The sequence below is a fragment of the Onychostruthus taczanowskii genome, unplaced genomic scaffold (genome assembly GCF_017590055.1).
Source record: "Onychostruthus taczanowskii isolate IOZ18803 unplaced genomic scaffold, ASM1759005v1 scaffold40, whole genome shotgun sequence".
Lineage (NCBI taxonomy): Eukaryota > Metazoa > Chordata > Aves > Passeriformes > Passeridae > Onychostruthus > Onychostruthus taczanowskii.
The window spans coordinates 2,005,337-2,028,947 of NW_024501460.1; the positions used below are offsets into that span (position 1 = coordinate 2,005,337).

The 23,611-nt window shown below is 42.0% G+C and overlaps 1 protein-coding gene across 1 annotated transcript in view; it reads right to left on the bottom strand.

Annotated features, from left to right (window-relative positions):
- Positions 1–23,611, bottom strand: part of PHACTR1 (phosphatase and actin regulator 1) — a 294,715-nt gene that overhangs the window by 4,048 nt on the left and 267,056 nt on the right. The window contains exons 12-14 of the mRNA XM_041413189.1: positions 13,037–13,092; positions 8,175–8,236; positions 1,553–1,693 (exon numbers count right to left, since the gene is read on the bottom strand). Coding sequence (XP_041269123.1) covers positions 1,553–1,693; positions 8,175–8,236; positions 13,037–13,092 — 259 coding nt within the window. The remainder of the gene's footprint in view (positions 1–1,552; positions 1,694–8,174; positions 8,237–13,036; positions 13,093–23,611) is intronic.

The window sequence follows — 23,611 nt, forward strand, 5'->3', positions numbered from 1 at the left end:
CATTAATATTAGAATGACAAACACCTCTTCTTCTGCTGGTGCTTTACTGAGAAAATGTTAATTTGAAAGGCTTAACCCTTTTCTCTGACTACTGAACTTGCACATGCATTATAAAAAAAGAAAAAGTGACAAATACTCTGCCTCAGTACTAAACTCTTTACTAGGTTACATTTAATAGTGGTATTTAATGCTTGTTCTTTTCAGAGACATAGGATGAGAGATCAAGTCTCCATGCCCAGCTGAAGTTTCTCCATGCCTTTCATCCCAGACAGGGATCTCTCAAAGGCTGTAGAACCAGTTGGGAGATTTATTCCCTCCCTCATTTAATAATTAAGAGAATAAAGCTAAGTCAGTTGACTAATACATTGTCAAACATGCTTAGCTAAAGGAGAAAAGCTAATTTAACCCAGTACATTATGGACTATGGACAGTCCTGAGGAAGTTTATATTTTTTTTTTCAGATCAGTTTATGCTACATTAACTTCACCAAAGCTAAACTGAAAAAAATCCCTCTACAAGGAGAAGAACAATGTCACAAAACTATACAAGTCCTTTGGTTGAATTTTACAAGTATAATACATATTTTTTGTGAATAAAACCAAAAGCACCATAGATGAGTGGTGTGGCTGGAAACTCTGCTAAAGCTCTAAACATTGGACATCACGCTGAGTAAGTGAGTTCCATGGCAAAGAAGTAGTCAAGGCTTGAATCCAGGTATCTGAAAGTCTTTAAAATTAAAAGGGGATCATAGAGTGACTATAAGATTCATGACTGAATCACTGAGCCTCACAGTCCTCACTTCTTACAATGTTCATAAAATCTTTTAAATATTTTTTCTGAGGTCCCATTAAGACCCTCAGAATGTGACTGATATAATTTGCCAGCAACTTAATCCCTCTGCCATCAATGTCAACACCAGAGACACTATTTAGTGGAAGTTCCACCAGTGCTCAAAGGGTAGTGCCATCAATACCAAAGTGTACCTTTTTTCATCTGCAGGTCTTGTGTGATTTCAGTTCAGTGCTTAAAATACTCTGTGGCAGAAATCCTGAGCAAATATCCCTGTTGTAACACACTAGAGAGAAGTGACTCTGGTTTTGGAGGGATGGAAGTACCTTTGCCAAATTGACCTCCTGGCATTTTCACACCCAAGCCTTCCCTGTCCTGGCACAGCCATTCTGGCACACACTCCCGTCTCACTGCTCTGCTAAGTCTTGCTACAGCTCTCAGCTGGCAGCATCATGTGGTAAGACCAAAAGTGACAAAAAAATAACAGGGCTGTCATCAAGACCTTTCCTCAAGGGGCTTGGGATTCCTTCCCTCCTGGTTTCCATGCATACAGAAACCTTCTTGCCAAAGATTTATGCTCCAAACAAACAAATCAACCAACCTCGTGAATGGGAAAAAAAAAACCATAGGTGTATTGGAAAGGGATGTCAGGTAGATGTTTATTCCTTGACAGCCACGGGATCTGTGGGACCCAAGGGATGCTGTTTTCCATGCCATGCTCTGGCTGTTTAGGCCATGGCTCTCCCAGAGTTGCTCCACTTACTTTGTCGGCGGCTGTGAGTCGTGTCCAGGGTTTGTCCGCCCTCCTGTCGTAGTCCTGCGCGTCTGCCACTTCCACGTAGTCACTGAAGCGGATGAGGATCTTCCTCTCACGTAGCTCTTCTACTGTGGGCCTTTGACTCAGCTGCAGGTTTGAGGAAGGAATGGAAAAAGACATCAGGACTTTGCTTTTTCCCTGCGGAGAGCTGCTTGGGGATTTATTTTACTGCAACCGCTGTTACAGTAATAACAGGGTTTGGACATTCCCAGTGCTTTGTTTTTGTCTGCCTTTCAAAGAATTGCTACCTGGGAAATGCCCTCTTTTTATAAGACCTTGAATATAATCTCATCTTGCTGCCAGAGCAGCCCACTGTTCTTTGGGAAGCTGCTGTGGCTGGAGACCCCAATTCCCAGCTGAGGTTGATCACCCTTGGCAGAAATGAGATGTAAGGCAAGAAAGTTTCCTAGTGCACTGATGTCCCAGAAAGAGACAAAGATCACAACACTACTCTAAAATGACCTGCACAGGCTGTGCACTTTCCAGCCTTCTGCTGCTGTTGTCTGTACTTTTGCACTGTCTGGGAAGAGTCAGGCCAAGGCATGGAGTGGCTTCTGCCCTGAATTACATGCAAGAGGTGAAATCCAACTTTCTTTACCATTCTGATATTCTGCAGACCTGTCCTTACCTCCAGAAAAGGCAGGCAGAATGATTAGTGCTCATTTAACTTTTAACTGTATCTATTGAGAGCTGTGGTTTGTATCACAGCATATTTGATTATTAAAATCTTATGTTGCATACTACAAGCCAAAAGAAATGGCAGTGGTGGATTGTATCATGTCATGAAAGCATCTTCATTGTTTCAAGCATTTCTTTCAAATTCCACAGCAGAATAGGCAGCCACAGCGAAAAACTCCTCTTAAATTGGTGTCCCGATACGCACGTGTTGCACAGCCAGTTACATGGGCAGGGACAGCAGTTGGCTTTCAGGGATCAATTCTCCTTGGATGCACAGCATGCTGGTGAATGTCAAAAGCAATTACTCAATCGTTTCTGAAGGTGCTACATAAATGTGTGCATGTGCTGTAGATTAGCTGAAAAGTTTCACTGTTAGAGCAGAACATTTGTAACCAGGATACATCAGGAAAAATAATATCCTGATAACAATTGCCTACAGTGTATCATGCTCTTCCCACTCACTAGAAATAGATGTCTTTAAAATACTTTACCCTTGTGAAGGGTGAAGGCTCTAAATATTTAATAAAATGCTAGAGATTCTATTCTGCAACATTATTTATGCCCCTGAATCCACCTTTCTTCCAAATGAAGTATCTCAGTTTCCTGCATTTCATCTTCCAGGGAGAATTAAGCTTTAAAACAGCCAGGTTACAAAGTGAAGGGTGAAAAATCCCTTCTTTCTTCAGCACTTGGGTGGAGCTCCACTGCCTTATTCTGGATCTGGCTGTAAGCCTGTGTGCTTGCTCTTGGTATGGTCGGTTGTCTTCCTCTTCTCTGTTTAGAAAAGATGATTGTGATAGGAGGCAGCAGTGGGGCTGCTTTCCTTACACCAGCATCCCTGAGCATGCACATACAAATCGGGTTCGAACACCTCATGTGGAGAGTCTGCAGAGCAGCACTAATGTCCTGCCTGTGAGATGCTCAAGAGAACAGGAATGAGGATGGAAAAAAGATGCACTGACTCTTATGCCAGTGCTTCTGCTGTGAAAGAGTCCTGAAATCCATGGCTGGTCTCACATAGTTCATGTGTAGCCATAAATCTACATATATTTCCATATATAAATACATGCACACAAAATATATTCGGTACATTAAACCAAAGTGCCAATCTGATCATGCTAAGTGTAAGGAGAGAGAAAACCACGCTAAGTCATTTTCTAAAAGCTATTAATTAAGGGCTACATTATTTGAATGGTTAACAACATTCTCTGCCTTCTTCTCATAGCATTGCAGAGATTTCTTGTGACCTTCTAGGTGTGAGAGTCTTGCAGCATGTTTGGACTGCCCAGAGCTCCCTTAACTCTTGAATAGCTGGGGAACCAGCTTTGCAGGACAGACTGTAAGCAGCCCCACTGCAGGTATCAGTTCCATGTGTGTCCACACTCAGGGCACAGCTCCTCTGAGATCTCACCTTGCAGTTTATTTTTATGACCTGTGAGCTGTGGTCTCTTGGGTCTAAACTGCTTAATGCTACAGAGTCCTTATCAAGCAGCACCTGAGAATGAGCTCTTCTAACAGTCAGAAAGACTAGGGCACATTCAAAAATTACAGGACAAGGACATGGCCAAAGGCACCATGCAATTGTCTGCACAAGGTGTAGTGCTCCAATCAGGGAGAAAGGGTTCTTACTGATCCTTTTTAATTTGCTTCAGGTAATGTTGAAGGGATGTATGTGCATGAGTGTGTCTGGACTTTTTCTGCGTGCACTACCTGGGCATTTACATTTCCATTTACCTATTTGTGAAGATCTGGGAGCTGAGGGAGCAGGGTAATTCTGTGGTGAGTGACTAATTATATGAGTGTGAACCAGGGTAAAATTCCCTTTCAAAATAAATGGATTTGTATTAATGCAGGAGCAGTAAATGAGGACAGGACCTCTCAAGCCTTGTTGCAGGAGGTCAAATTCTCTTCTGTATATTCTGGAGCGCCGTGGATATAAATGGGCATTTCCCAGGCTTTGATACTAAGGCAATTTGAAAGGGAAGGTTTAACACACCCCCCTTGGTCTGTGGCATGTGAAACAAAGCAAACCCAAGCACTCCTACCAGGTAAAGTGGAGAGGGACTTACTGTTTCCAGTCTGGTCTTGGGATTCAGTCAAATGCAAAATGCTGAGTTTGCCCCACTTCAGTCACAAAAAAGCTTATCTTAGCATGTCATCATTGCCTGCTCTGTTTCCTCATTAAAATATTACAGTTGTAATTTAAAGAAGAAAACAAGCTGAAAAATTACAAACCCGAAGCAGCAGCACCCCTCCCCCTCCTTTACTCCCCACCTTCTGCAGTAAAGACTTAGGAGCAGGATGTGATGGAAATGCCCTGAAGACCTTTCCTTCTGACTATAAATGCAGTTTATCCAAATTAGCCGGTAACCTTTTCTTCTTCTCTGACCTTTCTCCTCCCTGCTGCCTCTCTCTCACCTCTCTCTGATGAGTCCCACCTCTCTCAAGAGTTCATTATTTTCAACAGCCTTTGCTGATGCAAGCCAGTGAAGGTCAGTTAAAGAAAAGCTTGAACATCTTCAAGCAGGGGAGATATTTCCCAGAGAGGCACCAGTGAACAGAGCATTTAAATTGGACTGGCGCAAGAATTCAACAGGAGCAAAGATTTCAGATTATGGCACGGATTTTAAGAAACAGCCACACCTCTTCAATTTGATAGTCCGTATTACAGCTCTGAAGAGATTTCCTTTTGAAGCTAGACCTCTGAGAAAAATAAGCTATTGGCAGTGGGGGGATAGGAAGCAGTAAACAGCTCTGGGGATTGGGAAGGATGGTGCCATTTAAGAGAAGAGAAGGTAGGAAAAGAAGAGTTCTATTCCACTTTGCAAGTGATTTGTAACATGTTCTGTTAATCCAGGCTACAATTCTCCCTCTGTAATGGAAGTCCTCAGGGGACATTCAGGCTTGTGTTAATTGCCTTGGTTCTTGGCCAAGTTTGTCATGGTTCAGAGAAGATATGTTAGTAGTAATTCGTGGGGGCCCACATCTCCCTGTGGACGTGACCCATCTGCAACACTTCCAGAGGGCTTCTGCACGTTAATAGTCTTTGAATAGGCTGGAGGTCAAGACCAGTGCTCAGAGAAAAAACCTTCCTAATCCACACGTCCCTCCACTCAAGTGATGCAAGTCCGCATGCCCAAAGGCGCTCGGTGGGCCTGAGAGGCAGGGAGAGAGAGGACGGGGGGCTGGGCATCTCAGGTGACAGGCAAACATGCTTCCACTCTCCTTCCATGGGCAGCAGGGACACGAGCTGCTGAGACACTTAGGCAACAGCATGTCCTTCATTTTGTTATTTGAATGGTAGTATTCCTCACCCCAGTTAATGTGGAACTAGATGAGTCGGAGAGGATGGAAAATGCTAAAAGGGGCAGCTCATTATAGGTCACCTGATTTCTTTATAATGTTGTTTTTTTAGAAATTGCCTGTCCAGATGATGAATTCAACTAGATATTTATTGCTGACTTTAATAAGGCATCTAGACCTAGAAAGGTAATCTTACTTATTACAGCATGTCATGTTACAACTTATCATCATAACACTGTAACAAAATGTCAATGCTGACGGAATTTTAAGAGCAGCTTTTTTATGGATGGAGTGGGTCCTTCCCTTGGAATTGGAATGTTGCCACCAAAAAAACGGGACAGTAGCAGTTTCTGTACTGCAAGGTCAAAAGTCTCATCAGTGGCTTCTACAGAACCCACTTTCCTTCTTTTATCCCAACTACACACGTTTCCAAAAGAGGTAACATGGCAGAGGTTCCTCATGTTGAATTTACCCTGCAAGCACATGTGTGCTTGAAAACTCAGTGCAAACAGAAAGGGCTGCTGGGCAACACACTTGCTGTGCTCAGTTTAACTTCTGCTTGATCTGGGGTTTAAAATCCTTTGGTACTAAGACTTCAGTACAAACCGGCAGAAGGAGCTTGCCACTCTGCTGAAAACACAACGACACATCTGGGACAGGCTCATGAAACACACAGCTGGGGAATAACAAGTATTTTTGCAGGATTCACTCAGTGGTTGGTATTTCTAGTTGTTATCTAAAACACTCTCACACATTATTCACTTCTTTTCTCCAGTGGTTTCTGAGCTTTTATGATGGTATATTTGGTAGGTGAGGACAAAACCTGTTGTTAGATCAGCCCTGAAATTCTTTCATTAAAATTACATATGTCACTAGAACAATTTACAACAATTTAAAAAGATGATCCAAATCAAACAATGTTAAGTCGTGTTGGTATCCACCTCAGAAATGTGGGGGAGAAAAATCTTTACTGGAGAGGAAACCAGAAAAAAGACTAAAAGTTATATGACCAGGAACAGGGTTGTGAGCATTAAAGAGCCAAATGCCAGGGCCCTGGACTGATGCAGCTTTCCCTGTTGTTCCCACGTAAAAGTGCAAACAAGACAAAGCAAGAAATCTCCCAGAAAACTGCCGAGGTTTTGGGGAGCAGACACTGGTGTGAAGCAGTGGCAGCCTGGGTGCTTTAGCTGAGCTGTGGCCTCTGCCTGTGACAGATGATTCCTGTGCTCTGCACCTTTCCTACAGGAAAAGGATGGCAAGGATGGGAACCGTGTGGTGATGGCACCGGCTCAATCAGCAAGCCCTCACTTCTTAGGCGGCACAATGGGCATGGGGAGCTTTGCTCTGTATCTATTACAGCTGCTCCTCATGGCATCAAGCTCTGCTCTGGATTCCTGCACGTGTTTACCCTTCAGTGTACAGAGAAACTGAAAGCCTGGTAAAATGGTATTTCCAGCCTTTGCACAGAGCCTCAATCCCATGAAACATCTGCAATGCAGTTAGGATCTTTTCTTTCAGGCAGTGCTAAGAGGGAATGCAAAATCATCCCTGTCATTGTGGTGAGGAATAGAAGTGTTTTACAAACAATATTATGGCTCTCTAGCTCCTGCAGACAACAACACTATCCCCGCACTGGTGACCAAGAATTCTACCTATTTACATGAACTGAGAATAAGGCATGAGATTTTAAAGTGTGGCAGAAAGCAATTCAGTTCTCAGAGTGTAACCTTTCCACAAATACTTAGAGACTCTTCCTTGTTATTATTTATACCATGGAAGCTGTGATCACATAGGTCAAAAAAACTAAGCCATCTAAAATTGTACAGAAGGGGAATGGTGCTGCTTTACAAGTATGTGAGTTTTTAGAGGGCTTTCTTTACCCTTGGAGATAGAAAATATGTCAGTGCTGAAAGAAAGTTAATCTGCAATAGCAGGATGGATTGTTCACTGTATATGTTTGGGCATCCATAGACATTTATGCCAGCTGCAAAACTGAATGGGTACAACTGAAATGACTGTTCTTCAGTTTTAAGAGTAAATGACTTTTGAATCAAGCAATGCTGTTTTGTTTGTCCTTCCCTGCCAATACAAGATTGTTTTTTGCACTATATGCTTTTTCATAACTGCTTGTCTCTATTTAGCTTAAATGCCTCAATTGACAACCTCCCTTTCCAGAAAATGTTTAGCTTCCAGTTTTATGAGGGTCTTTTTTTTGGTGGAATTTTCAAATCAGCATTGCTTTAACTTTGCTCTCTGTAATGGCTACAGAACCCATTACATTTACAAGAAGCACTGGTCCTTGTAAATGCTGATCTTTATCCTTCACTGTTCAAAACTCCTTCAGTTATGAAGACTAGATCTTTTTTCCTGTTTGAAATGTTACCAGCAGTAGCCTGCAAAGTGGTTTCCTTTGCTCTCTGTGGACTTACACCCTGCAGCATTGCTGATTTCTTTTAAAGAGTTTTTGGTAAGACTTGTTTCACACTCTATTTTTGAAAAGGTTCTGAAGAAAAGGAAAAAGACAAACAACTGTGCAGTAGGGAGAAAGTTACAGTAGTGTCATAATAGGATCAAAGTTGCTTCTCACCTTACGTGTTAATCTTCTCTTAATCTCTCGTTTTTCCTCCTGCTCCTCTTGCTCATTCCGGGCTGTAAAAGATTTACAAGGATCTCAGACTGTGGACTTATCAGGCATGCACCAATTGCAACAAAATAAGCCTTTCCATCAGTAAGTGTATGAATGTTTCAGGACCTCTCTGATGCACAGTATGTCCCTCTGGGGCTGGTGAACGTCCCCGACCCGTAGCTACTGCGCTTCTTCACACGCTTCATAAAACATCTACAGCTTCCTTCCTTTCCCTGTGTTGGCACCTCTTCATGTGTGTCACTTTCCAGAAGGGCTGGGCAGCAAGCCAGCTCTTCAAAAAATGTTATCTCCCTGCCCACAGGCCTGGTGGCCTCAGGGGGCTCAGCTACGATATGGCCGGATTCTGCAAGGTCAGTGGTTGGAAAAGAAACACATGCAGTTTTTTTCCATCTGCAGAATAATTTATTGCAGCTACTTTTTGGAGATAATAGAAAAAACCCTTTGGAATAGAGGTGCCATGCAAATCATGCAACTTCCCATGGCATGCAGAGTTAAGGAGGGTGTGTTCCATCATGAGCCTTCAAAGTATCACACTGGAGCATAAAAGCTCATCCTAGGTCAATTAACTTTCAACATTAAGCCAAAAGATCATGTGCTACAAGTTCTTACCAGGGCATGCCTCAACTCTTCTCCCTCAAGAGCTCAATCACATTTGAGTACACTAACTCTTCTTCAGCTTAGGACCAGGCTGTCATGCATTGTCTTTGTATTGACCTTTACCAAAAGTAACTAAAATCTCAGGCTTCCAAGTATTCAGCTTCTCAATCAGTTAGGATCTGTCTCCACTGCTTCACTGATGGCTGAAATGCTCTTTATTCCAATCATGCCAGCACATAACAGGTTAGAGCAAACACAACTCATCACCTTTTTTAGTAAGTACTCTGCGCCCCTGCTGGGATCCAGTTTTTGTTCAGCTAGGACTAGCTGAGGCAGGAATAACTCTCTGCAGGGGACATTTTGGACCTCAAAGGCCAACTGAGGATAGGTGCCTTGATTTAAATCGTTAAACTTTGGACTGCACTAATCTCAAGGGGGCATCCCGCGTTCCTCTCTGCTGATCCTGCAGATGGAGCAGGCACCTCCTGCAGAGCAGCACTAACAACCCACCAGCCGTAGCTTCTTCAGCTGTGAGAGCACAAGCCAGCACTCTCACTAGAAAAGTGGGGCTTTCCCCACACAGCAATGAGACCTAAGGTTTAGAGCCCACAGACGCCTCTGAGCAGGTGAGGAGGGCTAGGCTGGAATCCAGGTTTCTCACTGCTCAGGACAGACAGTGCTATCACAACTGCTCACTGACTTCAGCAGGACTGGGAAATCTCCACTGAAGTGGACAAAGAACCTGTCGATGTTATGATGTTTCACACTACACTTCTGATCTTTAAGTGCCATTTTACCAAGAATACTTCTTATATTTTCAGAAGGAAGGAAACCAGCAGGGGACTAAAAAGACCACAAGACAGCAGGGAGTCACAACTGTCTTTTTAAGCAATCACTGGAGTACCTACACTGATAAATGTAGTTTTCCTCTTTCAATGGTGCCTGTCCCTACTGGGGTGGATACTCTTCTAGCAATTGATCCCCTAGCAATTTTCTTCTTCTCTTTGTGTCTCAAATTTGGAGGAGTTGGTCCTGAAAATGCTTGCTTTCAGATACAGCACTAACTAAACAGAATCACACAGAGTCAGGGTAGAACTGCAAGCAGCCAAGGAGTTATGTATAAAACTTAGTAATGGCTATTCATTTTTGTCCTTGGCATCTGATGTTTTTCTCCTCCCCTCACTCTCAGCCCAGCCACCCACTTTCAGAGACAGCCAGGCAGGCTTAAGACTTCAGGCAGGTTAAAGCTGGAAAACAGGAATACATTCTCCTTCAAAACTAGAAAGTGACTTTGTTTTAGCCTATTTCTTTGAAGTTAAGTCATGCCAATCTTGTGAAGCTACAGAACTGATGCTTTATTTTATCTTATGTGCTCAGGAGATTCTCTGTTTCTCTAAACCTGTGTGTCAGGGTGATGTAGGTGCAATTTTCACACCTGATTTCTGTGCCAGTGTGAAATGTCCTCCAGTACAGTTTGAGGCATTCAGAACCCACCTAACCATATTTTTTGTGAGGAATTTATACAACCCTGAATGTGCCAGGTTGACAACTGATCACTTGTACCCACCTGTGAAGTGGCACAGGGGTGGTGTGTGACAGGGGATCGAGGAATCTTTCCCTATATACTTGGACAGCAAGTATAGCTGCAAAGTGTTCTTTAGTCTTCAAATTAACCCTGCAGGCCTGAACTCTTCCAACTACATGCCCTTGATGTAAAAATGAGTCAGTGAATGGGGTACACTTCAGTGAAGGAGACCCTACAAGAACCAGGTGTCTCTGCTGTCTCCTTGCTGTGGCTGCTGTGATTTCACTGTTGCCATCAGCAAGTCGCAGAACTTGGCAATGGATGCTTTGCCCTTGTAAAGATAACTCATAATTATTGCAGTAGCACAGACCTAGGAAGCACTCAATTCATGTATAAAGACTGGCTGTCCAACCACATTTTGCCTCATTTTTTCCCATCAGCATGGGCAATAGTGCAGTTACACGTGTAACAGGAACATCATGGTACCAGACACTTTCATCAGGGAGATTTCACCTCTAACTGCAGAGAAAATCCTGTTTAGTCTGCTTGAGAGTGTGGTAGGTTTTCTTTTGTGTTTGTGCCTGCTCTGGGCTGGGCTTTTGCAAATTGCTTGACCTGCTCATGCAGAGAATTTATAGTCTTTTTATTAGCACTTCCTGAGTCTCTCTCTACACTCCATTATATTTATTATAATGCTGCTTCTCAGAATTCTAGAGAAATGACACAAAATGATGTACAAATCAGAAGATATTTATATTTACTTGTTTAAGTGTAGAGTATGTTTATGTTTTCTTTTTTAAATTATGGAACAAATTTAATTTTTTTCTTTCCTGCTGTGGTTCACCAAAAGTTGGAATGCCTTGGAAATACCACATTACTCTTTCCTGTAATTATGAAGCTGTTCATTTACCAAGACACACATGTTTGGGGCAGATTTGTGCTAAAGCAAGCTAAAAAAAAACCATTTAGGAAATACAATGTGGTTCTGGAATCAGGGTAATATTTTCAAACATCCATGTCATTTAAGAGCCTTTATTCAATTAAAAAAGAAACTGATGTTACTCAAGGGGTAACTCCTCTGAAATGTAAGACACCTTTAGGACGCTCTGTGACTGCTGTGCTCGGCAATGTGACCTTTAGGAATGTCTGCAAGGCACCCAGCGTTGGAGATGCTGCTCTCTGCTGATGCTGGTTCAAAGCAGGTGCCCAAGACGCCAGGGCAGTGTTTGCTGGTCATGCACCAGTGCCAGGGGGTGCCTGATGTGTGTTTGTTCAGAGGTCCCAGGACGACAACGTGAGCTGCCAGAAAACTGGCCTTGCCGCTCTGTGCCTGAGCCTGACATCAGTCACGTCCCAGGTCCCCCCTGCTCCAGCTGTTCTGCTACGCCCCTGTGAGACAATCACAGCTGGATGTGCCAAATATTTCCCCAGGTTCTGCCCCTGACTTCCTTCAGCAGCCAGTCACTGGAGTTAGGAGCAGTAGCAGCACAGCTATTAAGAGAGGGCTGGTCCCAAACAAATGGCTGTTCCAGCAGCCTCAGGCTTGCCCACGCCGCTCTGCTGTCCGGTCTGTTCTCTTTGCATTCACAGTGCATTCCTCTTTGCATCTCTGTCCCTCTCTGACTGCCACATGTAATAACATCAACAGATGAAAAGACCCTGCTGGGCCCTAACACTATCATTAATCTGCTAATATTTGATTTCGAAGTATTTAAAAAATGAATTCTGCTGATTTTCAGTGAATTAATCTTCTGCTACTACGTTTTTATGATTCTATACAATGCAACTATTCCAACAAGAGAAGGTGAATTATGGACCTACCTAAGGAGACATTATGTATAAAGTACCATTTTGGAATACTTTTTTTCTGTAGTAATTTTTAAAAATTTTCCTGGAAATATGCATTTACTAACTTAAAAGTGGAAGAACTTGTTGTTTTTTTTTTTTCCCTGTTTCCAAAGTAACAACAACTAGATAAACAGCTTTTTTTTTTTTTGTTTTAATATTCAAAACACTTCCATGCAAATAAAGAAACTGTAATTTTCTTCCTATTCATTCATGAGGTTATGAAAGTTGGACTCAGTCCAGTTTCCCTTGAAGTCAGTGGCAATGTATCTACTAACTTGGTTCAGGATTTCTGAGTGGTATTTTGTCCCTTTAAAATAACACAGGCTGAGGATCTACCAGCAAATTTTTGGCTGATTTAAAGGGAGAATTTCAGGGGAATAGCCCTGAGTCACACTGGATTCTTTTTTAAATTGAATAAAGGCTCCAGCTAGCATAGATTGCTGTGAAGATTTTTAGGAAAGCTAATTGAGCTATGCCCTAATGTCTTTACTTACAATGGGATGCTCATCTATATAAGTGTTGCACAAAGGAGGCTTTTCAGGATGTCTGACCCCCTGTCTGGAATGTCATTCAAGACCTGGGATTTTTTTCCCCCCCTTAGGTTTATTCTTGTAAATTTACTGACTCTGATTTGAAAGAACTATTTCTGCAGATCTAGATGTTGTTGCAGACTTCCGCGTTTATTTGCACTTACGATGCCCTTTATTATTTTTAATTATTATCAGCGATGTTTACAGAGAATAGTTCACATTTATAAAAACCACCAAATGTATACAAAATCTAACCCAAATTGTCTGGCTTCAGGTTAAATGTCAGCAGAATCAGGACTTACGTTTCAGTATGTTCCTCTGCTCCAATTCTTCAGCAGTTGGCCTCTGGCTCAGTCGTCTGCGAAAAAAGTCCAAGATCAGTTTTTGGACCATATCATATTCTCCTCAGTTCTCTGCCTTGAAGAGTCACTTTGGGGTGTGAAAGGCAGAACAGAAAGCACTGACACTGGTCCATTATGTACTTGGTATGCCTGGACCATGCGTGACACACACCATGCTTCGCTTTCGCAGTTTCCTCTGTTTCCAACCCACGAAAGACAAAATATGTTATGTCATCTTAGGCATGACTCTCCCACCCTTACCCCAGGCAGAGCTGCTGAAAGCTAAGCCACACAGATGTCTCCACTTAATTTCCTTCCCTCCATGCCTTCTTCCTGACTTGCACAAGTATTTCTAGCTAGGATCCAGCTAACCCTCTCGCTGCCCTCTCGCCAGCCTCCTGACTGCGCCCAGTTGGTTCACACAGTGTTTGAACACACAGACACAGAAAAAACAAGGGACTGTTTGGCAGCGCTGAGGGCAGAACAATAGCAACCCTCCTCCTCCTCTTGTGGCTTTTATTAAATCCTGCACTGAAGGATCAGTGTCACTTGCTAGTCGATCTGTCTGTAATAGGGTCAACAAACCCCACAATCTCATTACAAATGGGGGCTCTGTACATAGGAATGACCTGAATATTCAGAATACAGAGCAAGCACAAAAGGGTATTTGCAAAACAAAGTGAACCAGAGAGATGACATCAGAATTCAGCACTGTTGGGCATCCTCATACTTTTATCCAAGTCAATGGGCGTTTTGTCAATGATACCAATGACACACCAGAGCCTTCTCTTCCTTCAGACTTGGTCACTCAGAGATGTTTCCAACTTGGGGGCCACAATCTCTGTCAACTGGACCAGCTTCCCTGTGAGTTACTGGTGAATGGGCACTGATAGGAAATGATAAGAATGCTGCACGGCTTCATCTTCTGCAATGAATGTTCCCCTGACCCTGGGCACAGCAGCTCTCTGAAATGGAGTGGCTCTGCAAGGCTGGATGAGAGATGTCTGACAATGGCTCCTCACCACACAGGGGCTAAGCTGCTGGTGCACATGCATCCCCAGCTTTCTCCAGGGCCAGGAGCTCGTGCGTGTGCCAGTTCAAGACCACTGCCCCTCACATTGTGTGCAGAGCACAGGGCTGAACAAGCACTAGGTAGGAGCCCACCTCTCATACCAGCTGTTTGAAGGCAGAAGATTTACAGGCACCTGATTTTACAGTCTGAAGATTTCCACCAGCAGAGGTGATACCAGCCATGTGTTCTCTGGGAGCACTTTACACCATGAAAACAAACCAGCAGAACACAGCCCTATTTCAGTGTAGAATTTGGTGTCAGGAGCTTTGTCCCTTTCTTATAGCAGATTGAACATTTATCTCATTAGCAAAGTGTTAAAAGGGACAGAAACTGATCCTTAATTTAGATGTTCAGAATGTCTGCAAAGTATTTTGAAGACAGAAAGTGCTATTCAAGTGCTTGCAATTTCCACCTTTAAGATACAGTAGCTGATGCTAATGGGAGACTTTGCCTTAGGACTGTGAAGCAATTAAAACTACTTAATTTCTAGCATCACACGAGAACCAAGAAAGAAGAAGTTGCCACTTTTAGCCCCACCCCATGTGTCTGCAGGAACTGTATTATAAATGTCTTTAATCCCCCATGTCATCATGCTTTTGAAAAGGATGCATCAGAGGGATGTTCAGGATGAACTCCAGCCACCAGCATGTGGATGGCTTCTACAGAAACAAACATCATATTAAAAGGAGAAAGAAAAAAACCCTCCCCAAAAGTCCTCCCGTTTCCAAGAAAACAGGGATTGAAGGACTCAGATAAGTGTTCTGTCACTAACAGTTTACACTAGGACATTTCCAACAGAAGACAGAAGTTTTAACTACCTACAGAAGTGATTTACAGCAAGGATCACAACTTCCATGTGTTTAGTGAGGTACCTGCCATGAAGTAGATGCATTTAAACTAAGCTTTCACTGCATGTTACCATGGCATTGCTTCCACACAAGAGGACAAAGATTTCCTCCTAGTATGCCCTTATCTGCATCCTCTACTCCTGTGCTGCCCAGGACCTATAAACCATGGGATTCCTCCCCACACTGACTGGTAGGGCTCCAAGTCAAAGCCAGCCGAGGATACCAGTGTTCTCCATCAAGAGTCAAATTACTTTGTGGATCCCATTATCCACCCTTTTCAGTCTGCACAGTGCTCCTGCCTACATGGTGACTGCCACTTTTAAGTGATGCACAGCAGAAAAAGCCATGCCACTTTGGATAGATTAATTCATGGATTAGCAATCACTTCTGGAGTTTAATAAACCCAAGTTTCTAATAATGTGACTTAGGCAGTAGGAAAAGCTAAGGTATTCTTGTAGAGGAACAAAATCTTAATTAGTCCTTACAGTGCAAGTAGTAAAGCAGCACTGGAGGATGAAGAAGGTCATGAATAGAAGCCATGGAGGTTCCTGGCCTCCAGTACCAGTGTCTGCTTTCATCTCCATGAACTGCTGTTATATTCCCATTTCTATTATCCTTTGGGACTGACCGAGCCTGCTCCTGCTCCTTCATTTTAAGTCCCTCCTTGATGAGCTCTTCAAATAAACACAGCCCCTTCTACAGCCCTTCCTTTCCAAGCTCTCTCAATTATCTCTTTTCATGGTCTCTTACTCATTTAATTACTTCTCATTCTGTTACAGTGACTTCTGCCCCCACACAACTGGGGCTTTACAAACACCTCCATCAGCACCTCAGAACAGCACCATTTTAGTTCTTGTTTCTTTCTGCCTAATTTCTAGGCTTGCCAGATGTTGAACAGCTGTTAACATCTCTGTTAATCTTTGAAAATCTTGATACTAGTTACAGATAATGTAAATCAAGAAACACTAGCAGCTCTTGCTTTATTACTATGGCTGCAAAGACAGGTTTTTTTCTTCCACACTTACTTTCAGTACAGTTCAGTATCTCTAGCATAGAGCTCTGACCTTGGCAAACATCAGTGGTGATAGCTCCCCTCTTCTGCCTTCCTTCCTGTCCTGCCCAGAATAAAAAGTTGTTAATGAAGCCCACCTAGCTCGCACAGGTTGATTTAAGTAGTTGGATTGCTGGCTTGCTGCTGTGCCTTATTTAATTTAACATCACAGGGGCTGCAGGAGGCAGTCAGGAGGCCACAGGTCAGGAAAAAGGTGTCTCATTAGCAGCACAATCAGAATAAATGGGAGAAAATGGAGGTGAGGAAGGAACCTGGTGCCACAGCAAAGAACGGATCTGCTTGTGTGAACTGCAAGGATGGAGGGAGATGTGTGGTGCTGCTGTTGATCAGAAAGGTAACTCTGGTTATTTCATCAAACTAAGTAAGTGCAGGTGTCTGACCAAGGAACAGGGGAGACAGACCTCAACAAGTAACCACCTCTAACAGCACTTTCTGTATTTAAAATGTTCATGTGTGAACATGCCTGAGCTTCACTGTGCCATCCATACAGTCTTGCAATATGCTTCAGGCATTCAAGAGGACAGGAAGGTTTTTTGTTATTTGTGCTTTACAATGTATTGCTTGGTTTATGCTTTGTAAATTTCTGCAATATTGATTACAACAGTTTTGCAAATATACTGTGATGAAGGTTTTACTACAAAGGAAACTTCTTAAGATTTATGGTGACATAAGAAAAGCCTTGCTGGGATTTCACTGAAAAAATAATATCCAAATGAGTTTGTCAGTAAAAACTGCTCACATTTACAAAGATAAACTTGACACCAAACCAATTTTCGAATTAATTCTCTGCATGATCAAATGCATCACGCTCCTTGTGCTAGACAATAGAGCTGAGCCGTTCTTTGTAAGGACAGTGTAGTGAGGCTTATTTTGTTGGGTGTTTTTATTTTTTTACTTGTTTGCTTGCTCTGAATTTGCTCTGGGCTGGGCTGGTCACATCATGGCAGATAAATAGGAGTTTGGGGCCAGAAGGGACAATCATGCAAAATCAGTTGCTGTAGATCTAAAATATTGGCTGGTGTGGGTGCAATCTCCTCAGGGACCAACAGGAAAGAAAGGCAGCATTTTCACTGAGGGATGCTACTGTTTGGACCCTCCCCAGCAAACTGAGAACTCAGAATGAAAAGTTTCTGCTCCACGTGTCAGTGTTCTGCAGGAGCAATAAAAGGAAAAACATCTCCTTGGGCATGACAGAATACTTAAATGAAGTACACAGTGATGCTTACCCTGCTCTGCAGTGTGGCCACTCCCCAAGGGCTCTCAGGCCAGCAGCTAACCCGTTGTGGGGCCTCGGCTCAGATTTTTGCAGCCCTTTTGTCTGGCAGCACCTTTGAAGTGAGATGTTCCTGGCTGCCTAGGCTGTCCCCTACCAGGAGCCATGGGTTTTCTCTCCTTGAGCTCTTGTTTTGCTGCGGATGAGTTCCAAGAAAAGCTGGTTCATGCCATCCAGCTTGCTGTTGTGTGAACAGGACGATGTGGGATATGTGTTTTCTGTGTACCAGGAATTCATCTTTGACTCTGTCCAGAGGACAAGAGAATTTAAGAGCCTAGTGTGGGGTCACATGCAAGTATAATGGCTGGATATAATACAGGGCTTGTTGGAAAATGATTCCCCACACACTTGCCAGGCTTATCAACTGTGTTTGCAGACAGGAAAGGCAGAACTTAGCAGCTCTCCAGTGCTTGGATGGTGACATCTGGTGTGTGTGACCCATGAACAGGACTGGTGGACACGAAAGGGCACACAGTAGGATGGTGAGATGTCCAGAATATCCCCAAGGCATCTCTGAGCCAAGTCGTGCTCACACAGTTGTTCCTCAGGACTTAAGTCACCCTGATGTAAAATAACTTCTGAACAGTGGGGCATAAATAACTTCTAACAGTGGGGCATAAGCTCTGGAGCAACTACTGAATTTATTCTGTATGTGCAAATATCCTTAATAAGCAGCAACTGGGCTCATACTACCCTAGACACTGCTGTAACAGAACAGTAAATCTGAGCTGGGCACATGAGAAGCCAGCTGCTACAAAGAAATACTTGTCACGTTGCTCTTTAGTTGACATAAATGAGCATGACCGAAGCCAGTAGAACTGCGCTGATTTACATCAGCAAAATAATTCCACATGAGGAAAATTCAATCTCAGTAAAGAGTCTTAATTTACCTTGCCTTTCTCAATAATAATAATAATGCTGACAGCAAAGCCGAATTGACCAAGTAAAGGCTGTCAGGGGCTCTTTGCACTCCCATGCCATGTACAGAAAATTCAGAGAAAAACAGAAGAGAAGAAAATCTTGTATTTGTTTCCACCAGTTAACTGTTAGCAGAGGGCAGGAATGAACTACCTCCTTTCCTTACATCACTGCACAACGAGCAAAAAATCATTGTAAGCCTGGAGGTTCACTTTCTCTGCAGCGACAGCTCAGATTTTGCCAGCCTGACTGTAGAGTCTACAGAGGACTATCATTCTCCTAAACAGGATTTATAAAATGGGATTAAATGCAGTTTTATCAATGAGTGAATAAACTGAGGGCATATTAAATAGAAGATCCCTACCCAAAGAAGCAAGTGTAACAGTTTTATACCAATAAAATTCTTGTACTAGACTCCATTAAGATGTCTGCTAATCTGTAGGATTATTACTTTCTTTAAGCTCACTCACAGGTAAGCGTGACAAGTCTCCTTGTATCAGTCACGATAATATACTTTATAACTCCTTTTCCTGAGAAATTAGGACAATAAAACCATAAGGAGTGCTTGCCACGATTCAGTTATCATGTAATGACTGCTCTGCACTTCCCTGTTGATTTAAAATATTCAGCCTCTGGGAGATGGGGATGCTTCTGCAGCTATAAAGAAGCCCGTGGCAATGACTAAAGCAGAACCAACGTGGGCAGAGATGACTGTTCATTCCTAGGAAAATGGGTGAAGCACCACTGGGATGGTTTAGCAGAGAACCAGTTAGATAGTTTTGGTAGGAAGTGTTTGTTTTTGGTGAAAGTCTAAAAAACTGCTAAGTATCAGTTGAAGATAAAAGTACTTTCTGACAGTGCCTTACTGACAAGGTACTACTTCTGCCTTAGTATCCCAGTGTGCTCCCTAGACTTTTGATTTTGTTCCCTTGACATTTGATCCAGGATAGCTACAACAGTCCCACAACCCTGAGAAGAGAGGCAATGCTTTTGCTCAGCATTAGTGCACTGCAAGAAGTACAGAACAATCTGGAATGCGAACCAACCCAATTATATTTCCCGTAATACATCTGCAGTTGTGTTTCCAGCTGGGCTCTACAGGAAAATCAGATTTACAACTGAAATTATTCAGACTTTAATTCAGGCTCTAAGCAGTCATTTACTATCCCCCAAAATTATCCTTATCCCAGACTTGATTTTCTGTTGAGAAACAGCTTCAATATAGACTTTAAAGCTCCGATTAGTCGAGATTGCAGTGAGGATTTTTGGGAAAACTAATCAGCAAATTTTATGCTTGCTCAAGCATCTGTGTATAGTGAGAAATATAACCAAGCTGGCTCTTTGTTTAAAACTCTTACAACTGACCAATTTGTTTTCCCATTCTTTAAATCATCTGAATCTATTCTTGAGTCATGGCTTAAATGATGCCATTTTTTCTGGTTCAGCTCACTGAGGGATTGAATTATTATGATTTTGATTTATTCTTTGGAAAGTTACAAGCTTCCTGAGAAAGAACTGCCTGCCCAGAGTAGGTCTCCTGGGAAAAGAATATAATATTCAAAATGTAGATTTTGGCAATTTATTATCTTTACATAAGGTTAAAATCTTGTTCATCATATATGGAACAAATTTCTTTAAAATATCCAAATAAAGCAGAAATATTTTGGGCCATGAACTCTGTATTTCATTAAAAGAAATGAAGCAATGACTGGATAGCCTTATAACTCTGACTAGAAACACTGTGGATAATGACATATCCAGGTCATCACTCTTCCATTAGACCACTATAATAATGCAGACACCTGCACTTTCCCAAGGAATGACTTCATTTCTTTTCTAAAGATAATGCCAAGCAGTGATAGACACACAAATCCCGATTTTGTCCCCATGTTAAATAATACTAACGGGGAGATGTCTACTGGTTTGTGGAACATTGTGAGACTACGCCTCACACCTCAACCTCTAAAATGGAGCTTCCTCCATTTAATTACTGTGCTGTTTCATTAACAAAGCGCTCAGCCAAATGCTGGCTGTTCGCATAAAATACGATCATGTAAGTTTAAATGATTTTAAAAAAAGGCACAGCTGAATTAAGATAGTTATACCACACAAGCTTTGCAGCATTACTTCTCAAATCTCTTTTCCCTAGTCCCAAGAACAAAACATCCAACAACTGCAGTAGGAAACAAAGAACAATCTTTTTCAATTTATTATGTATCTAATTCAAGGAAGTATTTTTGGAACAATAAAAATGGGATATTTTTGAGTACTAGAAATCCAGAGTGAAAAATGTACTAAATGCTGGTTTAAAATCTAAAGCATGCCAGAAAAAACAGATGGATGTTAGGACCCATTGTAATAGAGAAAAAAATGTTCTAAAATGCTAGCGATTGTCCTTCTGTTATCTATACAGCATTATGAGGAGACACTTGCTTCACCAAATGTGATAATATTGAATTAAGAGCTGATTTTACAAAGCTACAGATATCATAATTTGCAGTTCAAGGTCAATCTGTGAATGACTTGAGTAAAATGGCACCAGAAATAATGTGAGCTGAACAGATATGCTTGATGTCTAGAGGCATTATTGGATGGTTTGTTTTAAAATCTCTCTACAGTAATATTGCTTTGTCTCTGTGAACAAACATACTTACAGCAGTGAACAAAAGTTAGTTACACTCTTGAAAGGAAAGCCATCTCCAAGTAGGAGCCAGAAGAGCAGAATTCCCTTCTCTGTTGGAATCTTCACCCTGGCTTATGATGCTCAAGCAAGTTTGGATGTTGGAACATATTTGACATAGGAATAAAGCAAGTTATTCCTCTGTGTATGTGGCATGGCCTTGGGATGGATACAAAAAGCAGTGCTTTAGGTGGGAAGAAGTTCTGTGGGACCAGGGAAGAAAACACGGAGGGAGGCTGAGGGGTGACAATGAAAGTACAGCCCCACTCTCCAAAGCTCTTCACCTTTTAAAGTCTCAGTGATCTTTCCCAGCAACACTCTCTTCTGAGAAATCTGCTGCCACAAACTTAAATGCAACCTACCCTGAGAAGCAGCTGCTGCCTCTGAAGAAGGGTTGAGGGCTGAAACACATCATGGAAGAACCATCTTCCCTGTGTTTAGTTAGCCTGAAGAGCAGACCCCCTGATGGGCCTCTGTGACCACAGTGACTGACATGACCTGTGCATTAGCAGGTATGTTGCACTTCTAGCACTGCCAGTATGGAATTTGCTTAATGAAAAAAGCAGCAGCACCTTATCTTCTTATTCACATATGCAATAACACAACTATAAGCCTAAAATATCAAACCAGGGACATTTTAAACATGTAAACAAATAAACCAACTTTGCTTGGCAGTCCAAGTAATCTGTGACCATCACGGAAAAATCTCTATCCAAAGTGTAAAAAGCTGTTCATTTTAAGGAAGGAAATCTGGATGGGGAGCTTCAGCAGCAAGCTGATGTCAATCTCAACATATATACACAGCCAACTCAAAGTCTTCTCTGTTACTACAGCAGCTACAGACCCCTAAAGTACAGAGAAAGGAATTACCATAGAATGGTTTGGCTTGGAAAGGACCTTAATGATTATCCAGTTCCAACTGCCCTGCCACAGGCAGGAACACCTTCCACTAGACCAAGCTCCTCAAAGCCCCATCCAACCTGACCTTGAACACTTCCAGGAACGAGAGTACCCTAGCTTCTCTGGGCAACCTGTCCCAGTGTCGCACTAGCGTCACAGAAAAGAATTTCTTACTAATATTTAATCCAAGCTCACTGTCTTTCAGTGTAAAGCCATCCCTCCTTGTCCCCCATTTTTATATGCTCTTGTAAAGAGTCCCTGTCCATCTCTCTTGAGAAGCCCATTTAGGCAATGTAGGGCTGCTCTAAGGTTTTCCTGGGGCCCTCTCTTCTCCAGGCTTCTCTTCTCTCAGCCTGTTCACATATACCCCCTGATCATATTAGCTTGTTGTAGACCATTTTGCCAGTGCCAGCATGAAGAAAGGCAAATGAATAATAGTGCAAGAATAAAATTCATCTTCAAGAGGGCACTTTACACTGGTAATGTGAAAAAAAAAAAGCAACTCACACCCTTTCTGCTAAATGAATCAAAAGCTAAAATAGTCAGTGACTTGGAACAGCTACAATACAGGAACTCTACATAAAGGCTTTTATAACAGAAGTTGGCAGGGTTAGCAATTCAAAACTGCAATAATTTAGTTTCTAGTAGAAAAGATGCATATGAAATTGCACAGTGCCTATACTTTTTCTTATTACTGAAGTGGAAAATTCCTGGAAGTAAACAAATTTGAGAGTTTTAAGGGTAATTAACTATTTTGTGACAGAGGGATTTCAGTTCCTCAGATTGTGGGATTTCAGATCCCCAGACTTGATGAAAGGCAGGTGATAAATAGTAGTAACTTTTTACAAAGGGCTGTGCCTAAAATTTTCACTTGAAGATTAAGAATTATGACTGGCTGAAATGTTTGTGACAAACTAAAATTGCTGGAAAATTGAGTTCTAGAAGATCAGAAACTATCTGCAAGGTTAGGTCCAACTTAGTGAGTAGTTTCACCTGAAAAAAACCAACTCACTAGACACGCTTTTATCAAAAACAATAAAATTTAAAAAGCATTAAAAATGCACTAGACAATATTTAATTCTGACCCGAAATGCTAGTTTTCAGTGTGTAATAAAAAAATTAATGATGCCTGTACTTGCTATTTTAGTCAGTTTTCCCTGCTCCACTTGTTAATTATTTTGTTCCATTTGAGTACCAAATGCAAAAAAATCCATCATTCAGCCAAGTCCAGTAGACACAATTCTCCTTCCAATAATTGCTACAGCGATTCCAAGCACAAATCTACTGAGGTGGATTACAATGAGAACTCTCCCCAGCATCTGTGTTGCAAACTTCAGTGCAGGTGCCTTGGTCATTCCTCACCATTTAAGGGGATACCTGCTGGTCAGACCAGGTCTTTGCACGTTTTACAACATTGATTCTTTTGTATCTGCATCACCAACTGCACAATAATGTCTTATCTTTCTAGAGAATGTCATGTTTCACCACCCTATCCAGAGATTTGCCCATTGTACAAATTCCCAGCTGGTGTGTATTTAACACCTTCACTGCCAGAGCCTACTTCTGCCTCAATGCATTATCAAAGGTCAGAAAGAATTTTTAAAAAATCCTAGCATCTCATGGAATATCAATGAAAACATGCAGCACCAGAGACATAAAATATCTAGCAAAAATGTCTAGCTTTAAAAAGAAACACATATGAAATTATTTTACTTGGTTAAATTAAAAAAGCCCCATGCCTTAGGAAACTGCATATTTGTATTTTGAAGAGAT